This window comes from Daktulosphaira vitifoliae, unplaced genomic scaffold (assembly GCF_025091365.1).
Source record: "Daktulosphaira vitifoliae isolate Bord-2020 unplaced genomic scaffold, ASM2509136v1 Scaffold_3, whole genome shotgun sequence".
NCBI lineage: Eukaryota > Metazoa > Arthropoda > Insecta > Hemiptera > Phylloxeridae > Daktulosphaira > Daktulosphaira vitifoliae.
Genome location: NW_026099574.1, coordinates 17,791,820 through 17,808,427, shown reverse-complemented (window position 1 = coordinate 17,808,427; position 16,608 = coordinate 17,791,820). Strand labels below are relative to the sequence as shown.

At 27.1% G+C, this 16,608-nt stretch overlaps 1 protein-coding gene across 7 annotated transcripts in view; it reads left to right on the top strand.

Annotated features, from left to right (window-relative positions):
- The window catches only part of LOC126902500 (potassium voltage-gated channel subfamily H member 2), a 71,988-nt gene that overhangs the window by 11,651 nt on the left and 43,729 nt on the right, over positions 1–16,608 (top strand). For all 7 annotated transcript variants that reach the window (XM_050679853.1, XM_050679857.1, XM_050679856.1 and 4 more), the window contains exon 2: positions 6,036–6,266. In XM_050679853.1, coding sequence (XP_050535810.1) covers positions 6,036–6,266 — 231 coding nt within the window. The remainder of the gene's footprint in view (positions 1–6,035; positions 6,267–16,608) is intronic.

The following is a 16,608-nucleotide window of genomic DNA, read 5'->3' as shown; positions in this document are numbered from 1 at the left end:
AAAGTAACCTATAACCCTAAAATCCTGGATATGCCACTGTATGGGATGACACGTTTTTTGTACTGATTTATCAACACTGGAGGTTTTGTATAATTAGTATTACGACAGTACTCTGCCAGCAATGATAGACAAGTATTAACTGTCAATACTTGATCACTTCTTAGAAAAGGCGTCAGCTAATACGGCCTATAGTGGTACTTGACAACAATTTCTGCTTGGAAATTTTCTCGGACTATTTTTGTTTAAATAAAAAATAATCAAATTTTATGATGTATTAAAATAATGATAAATCTTTTAGTTCTGTGTACGAGTAGTAAATTGTTGAAAACCTACTAGGAAATTACAATAACTTGTCTGAAGTAGGTCACGAGTTTGTAGTTTGATTGAGGGTAATGGTTGAGGGAGGAAGTGGTTCCTCAGGGTGTTGGTTGATAAAATTGATTGTTAATTATTTGTTTATTACTGTAGGGTAAGTTTAAGTGTAATATTGTACACAAGTTCTGTTTTATTGAGCGAGTATTATAGCTGATACTCAAATCTAAAGTTTACTATATACGAGATCTTAGTAGCTTGTTTCTAAATGTCAAGGTTGTTTAAATTATTTAGGTAATTTTTTCTTTAAAATTCTTGATCAAAATATACCTAAAGCATGAAATTTTAGAATTCTAAACTCAATCAAAGTCTACCGATCGTATTTAGTTTTTTTACAGCATATATCATATTGTAAATTAATACTTATAAGGATATTATTAATTGTTGTCTGTAATTGATTTTAGCCAAACAATTAAGTTGTAATTATAAATAATGAGGTAGTTAATATAGATATAAATTGTGAATTTGATCAAGCAAAAAATGTATACTATTATATTGTATAACTAAAAGTTAAAGATTAAAATAGTCCATATAAATGTATCACATTAAAATAATTGAATTTTTATACATTTTTTTAATAGAAATCAACTAGAAAATTCTGGATCCTATATTTTTCGAAATTGCTATTTTTCCTGTATTAAAGTAATCAATAATACCTAATAATTTAATATATCTAAATTTATTTCATTCGGTAGAGTAGCAAATCAAATAGCCACTACAACGCTATAAAAGACAGTGTATTTTAGGACTGTGGCCTATTCGTCATATATCTAACGTGTTTTATTAATTATTAGTTATTTAAAAAATCAGTTGTTAGTTATTTAGAAAATCGATATTACATTTTCGTTTTATTCTGCGAGTTTATTAAGGGTGGAGAATTTATTGTAATTTTATGAAATGGTAGGTTAGTAATTTAAATTAGTATAATTTTTTTCTGTCATAATCTTTTGATTTATTTATTTATTCAGTATAAATTTGAGATTTTGAGAAAATATTGGTTATTTGAATAAATTATTTCATATCAATTGTTTTAATTTAGTCGTAAAACAACTGCAGTAAGTTTATGTGCAAAATGAGATGTATTGTGATTCAAATCATCAATAACGATCAAATAAAATACAATGGAAGCTGGAAGATAAATGTAACAAAGGTTGTTTTATCAGTATCTTGGAGCAGTTTATGTAATTGTAGGTTGATGTTTATCAATAGTATACTTCCTTAAGGGTATGTTTTGAACTATGTGCATTTCTAAGTTGGGTTTTTGCCAGTACAGTCATCATTTGCATACATATTAAACATTTGAAGTGTATTTAAATTAAAAGTCTATATTAATAATTATTTTTATAAATTTATAGTACAAATTGATAATTATATTAAAATACAGTTTTTTTTATTTTAATTTCCCTTATAATAATGGAGTTTACATAGGTTTGTTCGCAGGGTTGCGATTATGTAGCGTGTAGCAGTTATTAATGGAAATAAATATACCTATAGGTATATTATATAATTATATATTATACATATTATTTAAATGTTAGAGTATTCTCTAATATTCTCATGGGATTCAAATTTAACCATTTAAAGATTAACTCATTTACTCAGGATACTAGATATAACTAATATTAGGGATTTGGCTGCGATAATGCCAATAGTGATTATTACAAAACTACTGGTAAAGAGATTACTTTATAGACGTTTCCGGCAGCTTTAGTTTAGAGTAATCGTTAGCAAGTTTGGTGGCCACAACCTTACTTGTTTAATTATGACGATCACGTACCAACGTTAATTTTACCTAACGTGCGAATGTCTTAACACGGGAAAACTTATTATAGTTGAGTGTAGACTTAAATAGTAAACTGTAAATACGAATTCAGACTACCAAATTGGTGTAAAACTCTTTTCTGTACACTAGCAGTAGGAGGTAACGCAGTAAATTCACAAAAAGCAATCTTATTTAATTAAGAATAAAAAACTTTCTATATTGGTTTATTTTTTGTGTGTAAAAATTTAATTAGCTTTAAACTACCAATAAAAAATGATTTTGCACTATTTATAAAAAGTTTGTATACATATGTATTTAATGATAAAATATTGTTAAATATTAAAAATCGTGAAAGTTATTTTCAAAATAAAAACTTTGTTACTTGTAATTTATTCTTAGGTATAACTAATTATAATTAGTTTTAGGAGTATCAATGATTACTGACACTTCTAAATTAGCGGTTTAAAATTTCAATTTAATTAGAAAACTTATTATTTTGTAATTATACTTTTTAAATAAGCAACTTGCCTGTGGTTAGTAACTAATAATTTTTTGTATAAACGTCGACAATGGTGCCTATAAAAGTACACAAACATGCCATGAAATGGTATTTTCTTTTTGGTTAGGAAAGTAAAATAAAAATAATCACGATTTTAACGGCTGTTTTAGACAAACATGTACGAAAATCGCGCTATTTTTGATAACAAAAATCGTTGACAATATTTCAAAGGATTGTTGGAATTTTAGTTTTGAAGTTATAAATGATGGAGTATTTATATATTTCAGTGAATAGTTCATTCGTTATAGAAGTCACTATTGCAATGTCTAGCCTTTCTTTGCAAACTGCCTTCTTGCAAATTGATTTAAGGCGCCGGTGACACGCCGACAGCCCGTACAGTTGCCTGTCTGTTAACCAAACTTTTCCATGTGATAAATAGTAGTGCTATTAATTAATATCGGCCGTAACTTCATAAGCTTTGCACCGTTCATTGCCAAGTTGATATTATTGCGCTGAGTTATTGCAGTTATGTGTTAAAGCTGTCTGTCAAAGTTTTAGATAAGTAATATATTTGCTCATTTTTTTTTTATATGTTGACGGTGTAATAAACATCGATATCAAAATTGTTAAATACACGTTTATGTACATGTGAACAGCCATATCATGACTGGTTAACGAATGAACATAAAACGCGATAACCGAAAATGTTTGAACGTTTAAATTATCCTCGACGTAGAAATGACAGGCGCTTTATGTTTTTATTGGCGATGTGGCACATTATTTTCTCGTTTAAAAATTAAATATTCTTGCGTTACAACGAAAAAAGCGTTATTTTTTCCTTTACTGGGAAACGGTTAACTAATTTACATCAAAACTTTAGTTCTCTACATAAGAATGATTTCGTGTTTTTTGTGATTTAATTAACCAAAAGCGTTTATATATCTGTCTGAGCGTGCAAATAATATGCGTGTAGACCCGTTTATAGTGTTTTAAAAGTTAAAAATTAGTATTCTGTGTTTTGTCAGGTTTTTTAAATAGACGAAAATCAATAAACTTTGCCAATTTCAAATAGTTTTTCAATACATATATCTATGTGCATCTTAATCTACAATTTTCGTTCACATTATCCTAATGTTAATTAATGCGTCTTTTCATAAAAAAAAAATAGTTTTTCTTAAAATATCTGTTTATAATCGGCATCGAAATGAACGATGATAATATACATTATATATATATATATGTGTGCTATTATAATAGAAGCCTTTAATTTGAGTGAATGTCGTGCATTTTTGTCTCCATCTCTCACTTATATATGTTTTTCAATCGATTGAAATTTTTCATGGCGTTTTCATATTGTTTTTCAAATGTATTCGTAGCTATAGGCGTTTGAGAGATTTGGAATGAGCTATAATCGCCATATATACCACCGATTACATTATATGCTCAACTGATATGTGGTTTAATATATTAGGTTATTAAGTAGTTTATATACTACTGTAACATGTACTTTATTTAACGTTTAATTTAATACTATTAACGAAAAGCCATGCAAGTGCCTTAGATGACATCCAGAAAAGCTTTCAGTCGTTTTGAAAATGTATACAACCGAAAGTATCCTTAATGCTTCATAACATAACGCTAAAAAAATTTAACTTTTTTTGTAGGAATATATTGTGTTTTTATTCAGTGTATCTTACTTGCTGATAAAATTGGTATTATTTTGAAATCTTTATAATGGCTATGTTTTATCGCTTTAACTGTTCACCAAACGTTGACACCGATAAAGAGTACTTGTGTTCATATAAAAAAGTTATTGGCAAAGTTATAGCTAAATAAGAATAGGGATGACATATCTAGATACATATCTTCGTCAACACAAAAGAATGAGTGAGATTTCTATATTTATTATAACGCGGAGATAAAAATAAGTTGTCTTTGGCCAAATCTGATTAGGTTTAGATAAAACTTTATTTGTGAAAGGAAATAATGAAAATATGCTAAATAAAATTGACTGTTAAGCTCTTGTTGATTTATTTCTATCATTTTAAGAATAAAACATACTTGTGCTGCCAACGAGGCGAAATTTCTTATTTATTAATATAATTGCTCTGTGGTACTAACGACGGGCCGTAGTAAGCATTACATCGTTCGTCCTACACTTCAAAAGAATTATTTTATTTTTAGATTTGTACCTATGAAGTGTGATTTTTCTTTTTCGGATAAACGCCAAATTTACTATGTATATGGTACCATGCGGGGGCAGGCAAATAATCGGTATCCGATTTTATTTAAAATCTTTTGCAAAGGCAAACGACCGGACTGAGAGCGTTTAGATATTTTATTGGAAGAAACGAGTAATCGAACAACGAGCATCGTTTGAAATATTTGATGTAATATAGTCTGATCAAAGAAGTACTTATGCAAAATGACAAGACTAAATTTGTTTTCGAACCAGCTGGCTCAAGTCACACGAAAAGCTAAGCTGAAATCGAATACCCTTACAGTTATTAAATAATCTCTTGTGTCTATAATATATGTATTGAAGTGACTTTTTTTAGGTCGTAAGAAAATGAATTTCTTAAGGTAGAGAAATTTTTATATCTTTTGAAATACGCGAATGTTTAATCAAGCAAAACATTGCTTTTGAAATAAGCAAAAGGGGTTATATTGTATTATTTTTACATGTATAATGCCGTTTTGGTGAAATAGTAATCTAGGTCTTAAAGATTAACATATGTTTGCATTTGATTTCATATTATTCAAATTATAAAAAATAAATTTAAAAAGTATATACATAGTACGGTTTATTAATTTTTTTAAAATTATTACCTGATAAAATTTTGTTAAATTATCCATTTATGTTTATTTAATCTTTTTCGTGACATTAAAGATAATTTAATAGATACATTTGTCGACATTCAATGTTTTGAGACAGTTTATAATAAATATTGTCTTGAATGTCCAATATTAATTATTACTTTTTACATTGTATTATTAAAATAAAATAAAGAAAAAAAGATCAATACTGTGCATTTTATTAAATTTTAATCTTCAATACGAAGCCTAAAAATAAGGATTAATTATACAATATTGAATTTTTCAATTAAATTATAAAATATGTATTTATAGTAGTTACTCGAGTTTTCTTTATAATTTTTACTTGAAATATAATTGCTTATACTTTAAAATATGTTAATGGATATGAATTTAGTCTTGTAAAATTTATAAGACAAAAACATATAGTATTTTTTGTGTGAAATCTATTTAAACTTTTTAAATTTGAAGTTTTCGTTTTTATTGATGTTTAAAATGCTATTTACGTATTAGTTTTATAGTCGTGATTGCGTGTTAACTAGTGTATAAACGTAAACAATAGATTATTAATTATTGGTTTATTTTTAGACCGCAGTTTTTTGGTAGCCAATGCTCAGCAATCTGGCTGTAACATAATCTACTGCTCGGACGGTTTCTGTCGTATGACAGGATACAGCCGAGCTGAAGTGATGCAAAGTCCAGCAATTTGTGAGTTCCTTCAAGGACCGATGACATCACAGCAGGCCGTGGCAGTAGTCAAAGAGGCGTTGGCAGCCGGCATGGAGAGACACTTTGAAATTCTATACTACAGAAAAGACGGTATGATTTAGTTTAATATTGAGTATGAATTGGTTTTGTAATATTGTCATGAATGAACGGATGTATCGGCACCAAAGCTTTGCATGTAATAACATTCAAAGGATAATACTTTTGGAAAAATATTTTATTTCATAAAGCTGATACATGGCGTTTTCCAAGGACATGTGCAGTTAATATCCGTCGTTTAGTCCGAAAACAACTGACCGTTCATTCATAAATCTTCCAGTAATAGTCTGGAAAGCGAAAGTTTACTAGTATCGCCGTTCATTTCTATGAGAGTACCCAACCTCTTTTAAAAGCTATCGGTTGAATTGACATGAAATAAATGAGTGTCTATTAGGAAAAATAAATAAAGTTTAAATAAAACATACTGAAATTTCATTATTTTAGAGCAATAAGTCACACTCTCGACAACTCGCAGCATAAATAGATACTCTAGACGACTATAGTTAAGAATTTGTAAAAAAAAGTCTAAACATTTCACTATTTGTGATCAGATTATTTTTAATGTTTAATAATTCAGTAATACCATTGAGTAAAAAGTTGTTCATCTCAGAGTCTCAATGATTAATAGTTATTTGTAATGAAACCGTAGGCGTTTTGCAACCGTTTTTATTATGGCAGACCTAATAAAATTTTAACGATTCAGATATATATCTCATCGAGTTTGTCACGATGCGCAATAGTCTTTTTTTTTTGTTTGTTTGTTCGAAAACAATATTATCCACATGACTTGTCGTTATACAGAAATTTCTCTATCAAATTATTATAAAAGTTTCGGTATTTATGATAGCATAACCTACATTCCAGAACCAATCGACATATATCTAAAATATAAGTGTATATATAAATATATGAACATGGGTAACGTTGGTTATTGAATTGAAGCGGATTAGTTGGTCTAAAAGGTAGGTCAAAACCGTATATTGAAGGATGATAATTTTACCTTTTCAGTTCATATTTAAAATGGTTATTTTTTGTGTATAATTCGTGAACTATCTGAATATTTAGACAAAAATAAAAATTTATGACATTTTATAATTGCTATACTTTTACTTCAGTACTAATGGTAAAATTAATTAATCAAAAGTCGATGATAAATTCATTCTTCGAACTTAAATATTTCAATTGAAGAAGTGTATAAAATATTTCAAAAGTACAAAGAGTTTCCAATTTTATTGTAGCAGAAGTTAGTTCCGTGCTACTTGGTATTTTTTGTCAATCGTTAGTTCGATTTTGCAGAAGTAAAACAAAATTTTCAATAACAAAAGGAGAAGTTTTCGATATCTTTTACTGAGGAAGTGATAAGAAATTATTTACACTTTAAGTATAGAAGGGAAGTATTTTGAATTTGTACTTTTATACAGGATGTTCTGATAAATCCTATAACTTTTGATTCTTTAAAAAAAAGCATTATTAAAAATGTTGCTACTAAATTTTTGCTTAAAATCTAATCTACAAAATGTATATCTACTGATTTTTACAATCAGTAGATAGAATAGATTTATACAATTCTTATTAAAAAAGAAATGAATAATTATTATAATCTATATGATTATTGTAAAGCGTAAAATTTATTTTAAAATAAATTTAGCCCAAAATAAATAAGTTATAGGTTTGTCAAAATACATTAAACCACTCTGTATACAAGTACAAAACTATATAAAAGGAAGCACAACAAATGCAAAACACGCACTACAATATCATAATATTATAAAAAGTTTTGCGTTTATATTTAAATTTATTGTCGAAAATATATTTTTAACAAAATGATTAAAAGTCACTAGTGGCAATAAAAACATGGTTTTGCCATTTTTCATTATAACTTAAAAAAAACAAAGTTATCAACTAAACGAGTAAAAATAACAACTCTGACATGATATTTAAAAGGTCCGTTTGATTGACAAATATTGAAGTCAAACAGGTATTATTTGTGTTACACGGAAAATTATAACACTTCAAATGTATCTAATTAAAAATAATAATATTTTGTAATTAATTTTTATTAAAATATTAATTGAAAATAAACTTTGACTTTAACGCTCACATTTTTTCCAATAATTAATATTTTAAAGTTAAAAAACATTTGTGAGCTTTTATAGAAAATTTTATCAAATTAACACTAATTACGAACTATGAAATAATAAAACATGATATTCTTCGATAATTAAAAATGATAAAAATTGTATCTCATTTAATCAGAAGAATTTTTTTCAAGTTCCTCGAAATTGTTTAAAATTATAACTATTATACCGAAAATCTCAGCTGTAGAAAAAATTTCAGATGTCTTTACAACTTAATCGGACAACGTATAATTTTATTAGTTCTTTTACACACTTTGGGTTACCATCTTATCGAGTTGATTTATGATACATGGATTTAAGTAACGTTTGGGGAGTGCTAAAATACGAGTATGCTATAAAAACAAAGTTTGTGACAAATGTCAATAAAATGTTTATTATTTATTTTGCTTACACTTGCTATAACATCTAACAAAAACTAAAATGTTGAACCTAATCATGTTTACTAAAAAGATGTCACAAACATCAACTACTTACAAAAAAGGATTGAATTGGGTTCAGATGTAATCTCCGAACGTGTTAGTTTAGAAAAGGAAATTCATGAAATACCATCACTACGGAATTTTACCTGGCTAAATTATACCTAAGTTGACTACTGTGTAATTAGAAAATCAATAGAATGTATCGACACCTGCGACTTACACACTTTATGGTTCGTGTAGATTTTTTATTCGCGTCTTCGAAAACCGCGTACTCTTTAAACTACATGACATAATTTGTACGTGTGTGTATACTTAAATACAGTCAAATGTATGCGGTGTGAAGGCAATTTTGAGTCTGAAATACGACGCTTGTCGATGTAATCTCGTTTAAATCGAAGTTCAAGAAGAATATAGTGAATTATCTATTTTGTTGCGTTTGGTATATAAGCAGCAATAAAATTCCGGCGTTTATCAAATACTCATTACAGTGCTTTCCGTCGACTATTTTATTTTGTTCTTTGATATATTTTTGTACGTTTTAAGTTTATTGGAAAACCAAAACACTAGTATGTGAAATTAATTAAGATAGCATGGAATACAGTCGGTAAAAATAAAATTATGTTTACAATGAAAACAAAATTAATCAGTTGACAGCACGTGCTATTCGTGTGTATACAAATGTAAGGTTGACTAGATAAAAATCCGTTTTGAAATATTTAATCTACACTTTTGTTTAGGGAATACTAACAAAGTCGGAAGGGATCGACCGTTAATAGCTTCATGGATGTAACCTTTAACAAATTGTAAAATGTATGTATATGTATTTGATACGATTAAGGCGAGCAAAATCAAATCGACTCAATTTCCGATATCTTGTTTTAATGCGAAGCCTTAATTGTGTCTATATCCGAAAGTCGCATAAAGAGTTTTCGATTACTTTAATCTGTTAATGGAAATGATGTATTCACGTACTAGAAAAACGAAGAAAATATTATAGAAGAGTAATAGAAGCAATTATTTAATAAATTAAATTTCAATTGAACCACTCACTGAAGAAGAAATATTATAATCAAACTAGAAAAAAAGGAAAATGTTATATTATATAACAACACTTAGCGCACATAAATAAAAAAGTAAATATTTTAAAACTATATTAATTTACATTATTTATAAGTGTAAAATGAATTTTACACTCGAAGTGACTAATCTTGGAGATCAAAAAGAGAATGAGGGAATAATGCACTAAACTATTACTGTATTGCGATTGTGCTAAAAAACGAAATGATGTAGAATACTTCTGTAAAGTGGGCGGTTTTTCTTAAGCCAGAATATACAATTTGTATGGTTATTATGGCCGACAGTTTAAGTTACACCAATTCTTACTATACACGGGATTTGTTGGGATAAAATAGCATCGAGTCAACGGCCTCGTCTACATAATGACGTCACGAACGTCGTCACTGAGCTCAGTGACGTAATTGTTGACCTATTTCTCGGATAAGTCAAGGGAAAGATTATTTGACGAATGAGAGAGTGAAATGAAGCAAACGATGAGACCTCTCCAGATATGTCTACAACTATGTAGATGTAAAATTGCTTGCATCGGGACTAGCCTCAAGATGGTATATAAATAACTTCCTAGATTAGAGAATAAATATAATAATGTAATTTAACTTTCACTAAACAATTCACGTTTAAAACCCCATAGAGTTATCATCCACTGTTTTTTCAAAGACAACCACTTGCGTGTTCATAAATCGTGTAATTTTTTGGTAAATGACATTTCCCGTTTTTAAGAAAATAAAACTTGAAAAAGATGTACTTGGCGGTGTTTATTTTCGCGGTTGTATATTTTTGAATTACGTCAGTTCCCTAGGACCATAAATATGTTTGCACGATTTAATAATGTTTAACCACACCTTTTAAGTACCTAGCAAGGAATAAACAAACCTATAGAAAACCCTTTTCATTCGTTATTCTTCACATCCTATAATTATTTAGACAGCAAACACAGACATAACGAATTCATTGGGCAATGATATTTGCTATGTTACCATTATAACACAACGTATAATTTATCTAAAATCTTATCAATGATGTTAACGTACTTGAATACATTAATATTCTTAAGGGACAGTATTTTAGATATTACTCCATACATTGTTTACTATCAATTATAAAGACATTTCTTGACATTCAACATGAATAAAAATCTAGCTTAAAGTTGGTAAATAGTTTATTTAGATCATTTATTAGAGGTGTTTACTTATTGAAAATGTACATAATCCATAGTACATTTAGTACTATCGATATGTTACTATTATCAAAATATTCCAGTAATATAATTCTAAAAATATTTAATATAAGGCAACTATTGTTATAAAATCTAAATATTATTAAAAATATATTCGATTATTAGTATTATCAATAATTTAAAAAAAAATGATGTATATTTATAATGCTAATATATATTTTGAAGATATGGTAGAGACAACAAGTTTAGAATATTGAACTAAAAATATTTTTACAATGTACTAAAAAAATATTTGTACAATATACGTATGTACTATAATACGTATATAGTACTATCAATTTAATTGTTCAAGTATTAATAAAATTTCATTTATAGTACCTTGTAAGGCGATTTCTAAATTTAAGATATTATTCAAATAAATGTCTTTAATTGTTTAGGTAGATCTTATCAAGGGATGACATTTTTTTAAGGGATCACTCAAGTCGATTTTATTGTCTGACTGCCTTTTTAACAATTAATTTGACCAACTAAAAATTTATAAAATGTCCTTTTGGTTGATTGGAATAACTTTAGGTGAGCGATCTATCTTCCTTGGCTAAACCTTTGGTATGCTTATTGTTTATTGTATACTCTATATTGATGTAGATTGTTTTCATAATTAAAAATATACATAATTTTTCTTATTTATTTAACTTTTTTATTAATCTAACAATATAATTAAATATCTACAAAATAAATTACTTCGCGTATGAATGGCCATAAATAATAATTACATATAAGTATCGAGAAATAAACCATATATTTATATTCAGAATACATACTATTCAAAATATTTTAAACAGTTTTTTTTATAAATTTTATAAATATACTTTTACTATATTGTGACAATGTAATATTTGCTAAATAATATTCTCTGCGTACATTTAAAAATATTCTAATTATATTTTAATAACAAAATGATATATTCTAAAAATATTTCATCGCCACCTAATTAATATTGTAGTCAACGTTTTATCAAAATAATTTTTTTGAATTTAATTGCGTTATTAATAAGTTAATTATTTGATCAAATTAAATATTTGCTTAAACAATCAAAGTTATTATAATTAATTGTTTTTTTTTACATAGGTATTAAAATAAAATAAAATACCATTTCGTAGTTAATAAAAGTTTGTTTTGTAAAGATGAAATTTTTGGCTTTTTTTGAAGTAAATTTTATAAACTTTACTGAGATATTCTATAAAAATATTTTTTATCAGTTTTGCGTCCTTCTATTTCCCGAACTTAACATGCTTCAGAGGACAGTGTCCCTCTTTCACATGTTAGGAGGTCAAAGATGGTTCTTGTCTAAGCCAATGGATGTGACAGGTATTATGGCTGATTTTCACCAGTGACCAGACACCGTCAATGAGAAAACACAAGAAAAACCTTGTGGATACCCTGGGAATCGAGCACGGGACCCTACGTTTCTACCCTCTAGGCCAGACTGAACCTTATATTCTATTAAAATATACATATATACTAAATATATTTATTATATAATTGGTGACTGTTATTATTGTAAATCTGAAAACTACAAGTAAAACAATTATACAAATTAATGTTTTATCTAACACATTATTTATTTTTATTATTAATTTTGTAGGGGTATACAAAACAAATATAGCTACAATAATATGTACTTATGTATAGTTGGTCCAACTATTATAATTTATTAGTAACTCTACCTGATATTATATCAGTTGGAATTAGTAAATAAATTTAGATAACAATTTTTTATAGTTGTTCGACTATATGAGATACTTTTTACGATTATACAATTATTTTGTTGCTATATACAACGAAATATATAGCGAAATAATATTAACTATATTTTCGGTTGGCCTAACTATATAGTTTTTTCATATAAAAACACACAATGACAATGCAAAATTTTTATGTTTTTATTTACATGTTTGAACATCGGTGAAAATGAAGTTAATAGTTTCGATGAAAGTAAAATTTTACTCCTTTGTTAATGCAATATTTCTTCATTGCTATTAATTTGAAAGGGTTAAACATTCAACTTTAACCTGTAAATTGCATTAGTTTTAGGGTTTTGTTATAAAATTTAATTATATAATAGTGTACCAATGAAATATTAGTTTTAAATTCTAAACTATCAAAGAGCTCTTGTGAAGAATATAATTTATTTTAGTAGATATGGAATTACGTATTAAAATATACATTTAAACACAATATATTTTTTATTTATTGGAAAGTTTACGGCCAATTATATATTAAATATGAGGAAAAAAGTTAAAAAAAAATTTTATTAACCATTAAGTATTGTTCATTTTTCTGTTCTTTTAGCTAATTATAGTTTAGAGGCTACTGGCATCCATAAACATTTACGTCTATGACAAACTTAAAATGTTAATCGATTCTCAACGGTTAAATATGAATCACTGAAAATTGTTTAGATTCAAAAAAATAGAGGAATTAACTTTTTTTAATGCTATAACTATTAGTGGTAGACAAAAAATTAGATAGAAATTTCTCGTAGCTCTAAATTTTTAAACCACGAGTATGCATTTTAAAATGATCAAATTATTAGCCAATTGTTATTTAGGATTTTGTAATACTGATACCATTTCTATTATTGAATTACTGATATGTGTACTTTATTTTGATGATGTTTATTACATATTGAATGTTTTATAAATTGAAAGCAGAGGTATTTAACAAAAAAAAATATTGTAGAGTAGATGTATTAATACTTTCGAATTAGTTTTAAACATAATCAGCTAAATTTGAAAGAATTAAACTTTTTTCATTCTCTATAAGATGCCTAGTATAAATGATTTGTATGTAGGCATATAGTTGGGAATTTGTTTGTTGAGGTAGAGTAGGGTAACTAAATGAAAATATCATCCATTTTTATGTAATACTATAAATGTTTATATTTAAATAAAAGGGTCGTGTAAATAAATTTATAGTTTCTAACAATAATATACCATCTATACAGACATAAAAAAAGGTATAAGTAGAAATAGACATCATCTGGGCAAACTATTGGATATAGCAAAACACCAAACTTAACGATATTAAAAGCTAAACATCCCTCGAGAAAAACATTAAGTTTTGGAAAAGAGAGGAGACCACTGTAATACAGAGATTACGCATAGGACACACGATAATATCTCGTAGCGTTCTTATGGAGAAAAAAAGTCCGCCATATTGCGAACATGTAGAATGAAATTCACTGTCAAACATATACTTACAGAATGTAAAATACACACAGAAGAACGTAAAAATTCAAATCTATCAACCAATCTGAAAACAATATTAGGGACAAATTCAGAAAACAACACAAAATTAATAAAAATTTTAAAAAACATACAACTTTTTGTCAAAAATATATTTAAAAAAGAAAAAAAGAATTTCATTTAAACTGAAAATGTTAGTAAGTAAATGTAAATTGAATGTGACTAATGGCCGTAGCAGCCAAAGCTGTAAAAAAAAATAGTCATTGTTTCTATGTTTTTGAAATACTATCATTAGTTGTTATCGTCAGTTCTAACGAGGAAGATGACTTTTTTTTCATTTTAATGATGAAATCACAAGCCGTAATTAATATAATGTTTTTTCATAAAGTTTTCATTATGTTGAGATAACTTGATGGTTCTATGCAAGTCCTGAATCATCTTTCTTTTTTAAAGGTGATTTTTCTTGGGTAAACATGATTTATCGGTTTTATTTGAGCATTATCAAGTTTTAGAATTTTGTAATTAGATTTTTTTATCTAATACTTACACGTTTTTATCTTATAAATACATTCGAGTATTGACATTATTTAACGATACTGTATTTTGTGTAAACGCGGTACTATGAATTATTTGTTTGCTTTAGTTTATAAATATAGTGGACATGTGCTTTTTAAAAATGGTTTACGTAGCATTTTGTGTGTTTGTGATTGTTTGTATACGTTTATCTAAGCAAACTCTACAGACATCATCAATTTTTTTGCCAATTCGTGACTACTATATTACATACCACCTTAGCGTGTTTAACGCTCGTACAATTATTTCTTAGGAAAATTACTTTGCTCCAACACGCTAAAACCTGAAAACATAATATTATACCATTTATATATTCTAATAAAATAGGGTCAAAAGGCCAAGTATAAGACTTTCGTGTGTGATATAATGCCGCATTATGATAAAACAATTCTATTTTTTTCTTTGCTTTCGTCAAAATCTTATGTCTACCTTTTTAAAATATTAACAATGACTGTCTGAACATTGTCGGTTTTTGAAATTCATTTAACATTTCACACATCAGGCAAATACATAATTCATTCATATCCTTGTAAAATTACATGTTAGGAATGAAGTTTGTAGACGTTTATTTTTATCACACTGTCCCTGTAGGATTTGCTGGTGATCTTTGTAAGACACTTCGTAAGCCAGTGGACTTGCATTCAAGAATACAAGTGTTGCCATTCATACACAGTGTGTAGGGAATACTCCATGGGAGTAACTTTTCATCCCTAGTTCCTGTGTGGTCACCTATCCGGAATCAATGATGTAGCTGAATATCAGTGCTAATTATTAATTATTTAACAGTAAGAAGAGTAATTAAAAAATTGTGTTCAGTACTTTATATTGAGATAATAGATGGATACAATCAACAATAGATAATGAACTTGAAAAAAAATATAAAGAAAATCTAAATTGAACCATAAAAATTCTTTATTGGATCTTACTCTACTTAAATTATTAAATAAAAATATTAAGAGTTTGTAGGTAATTAGTGGTTTATTAAAGATTAGCCTTGGTGGCAAATAGATGTCATAGTATCTAATAAATACCCATTAAATTCTACATACAAAACAATATTCAATCTGGCAAAAAAAAAAAACAATAATTTTATTTTTTATTTTAAAAGGTTGTTGAAACTTAAATTTTCTTATTGATTAGATCGTCATTAATAATAGAAACAATTAAGGCAATGTAAATTTATAGTTTTTAATTTTAGTGCTGTAATTATTTATTTTTAAAGAATATTTTTTAATTGTTTATTTATTATCATAATTTACCAAGTAAAAATGAAAAAATTAATAAAACATTTTTTAAACTAATTTTTATATATTTTTGAACCTGTTTGAATACATGTACCGATGGACTTAAATTGGATTTTTTTGAATTGAAAAATTTCAAAAGCTGTTTTTAAAGATTATTTATGACTAACCTCTATTAAGACGTAAATTAGTATTGGGGAACGTTTATTACTTGAATTATTTTTTAAAGTAGATATTTACCTGTGTATTAGGAACGTGGTGTAAGTCATTCAATAGTCACCTTAGAGCTGTTATTCAGCTGTACTATTTCCTGTTGGTTCTCGGATGAATGAACCTTAACATTGATACACACCTTACCTTGGTATGCTTAGTCATAATGAGGTTGCGTTAGATCCACAATCGGTAAAAAAATCCTATCAAATTACTGAGGTAGAGGCAACCCTGTATAGTTGGGACAGAGACTGACAGATGATGATGATGATTTATCTATGTTTTATTTACAAAAAAAAATTTTTAAATAAAA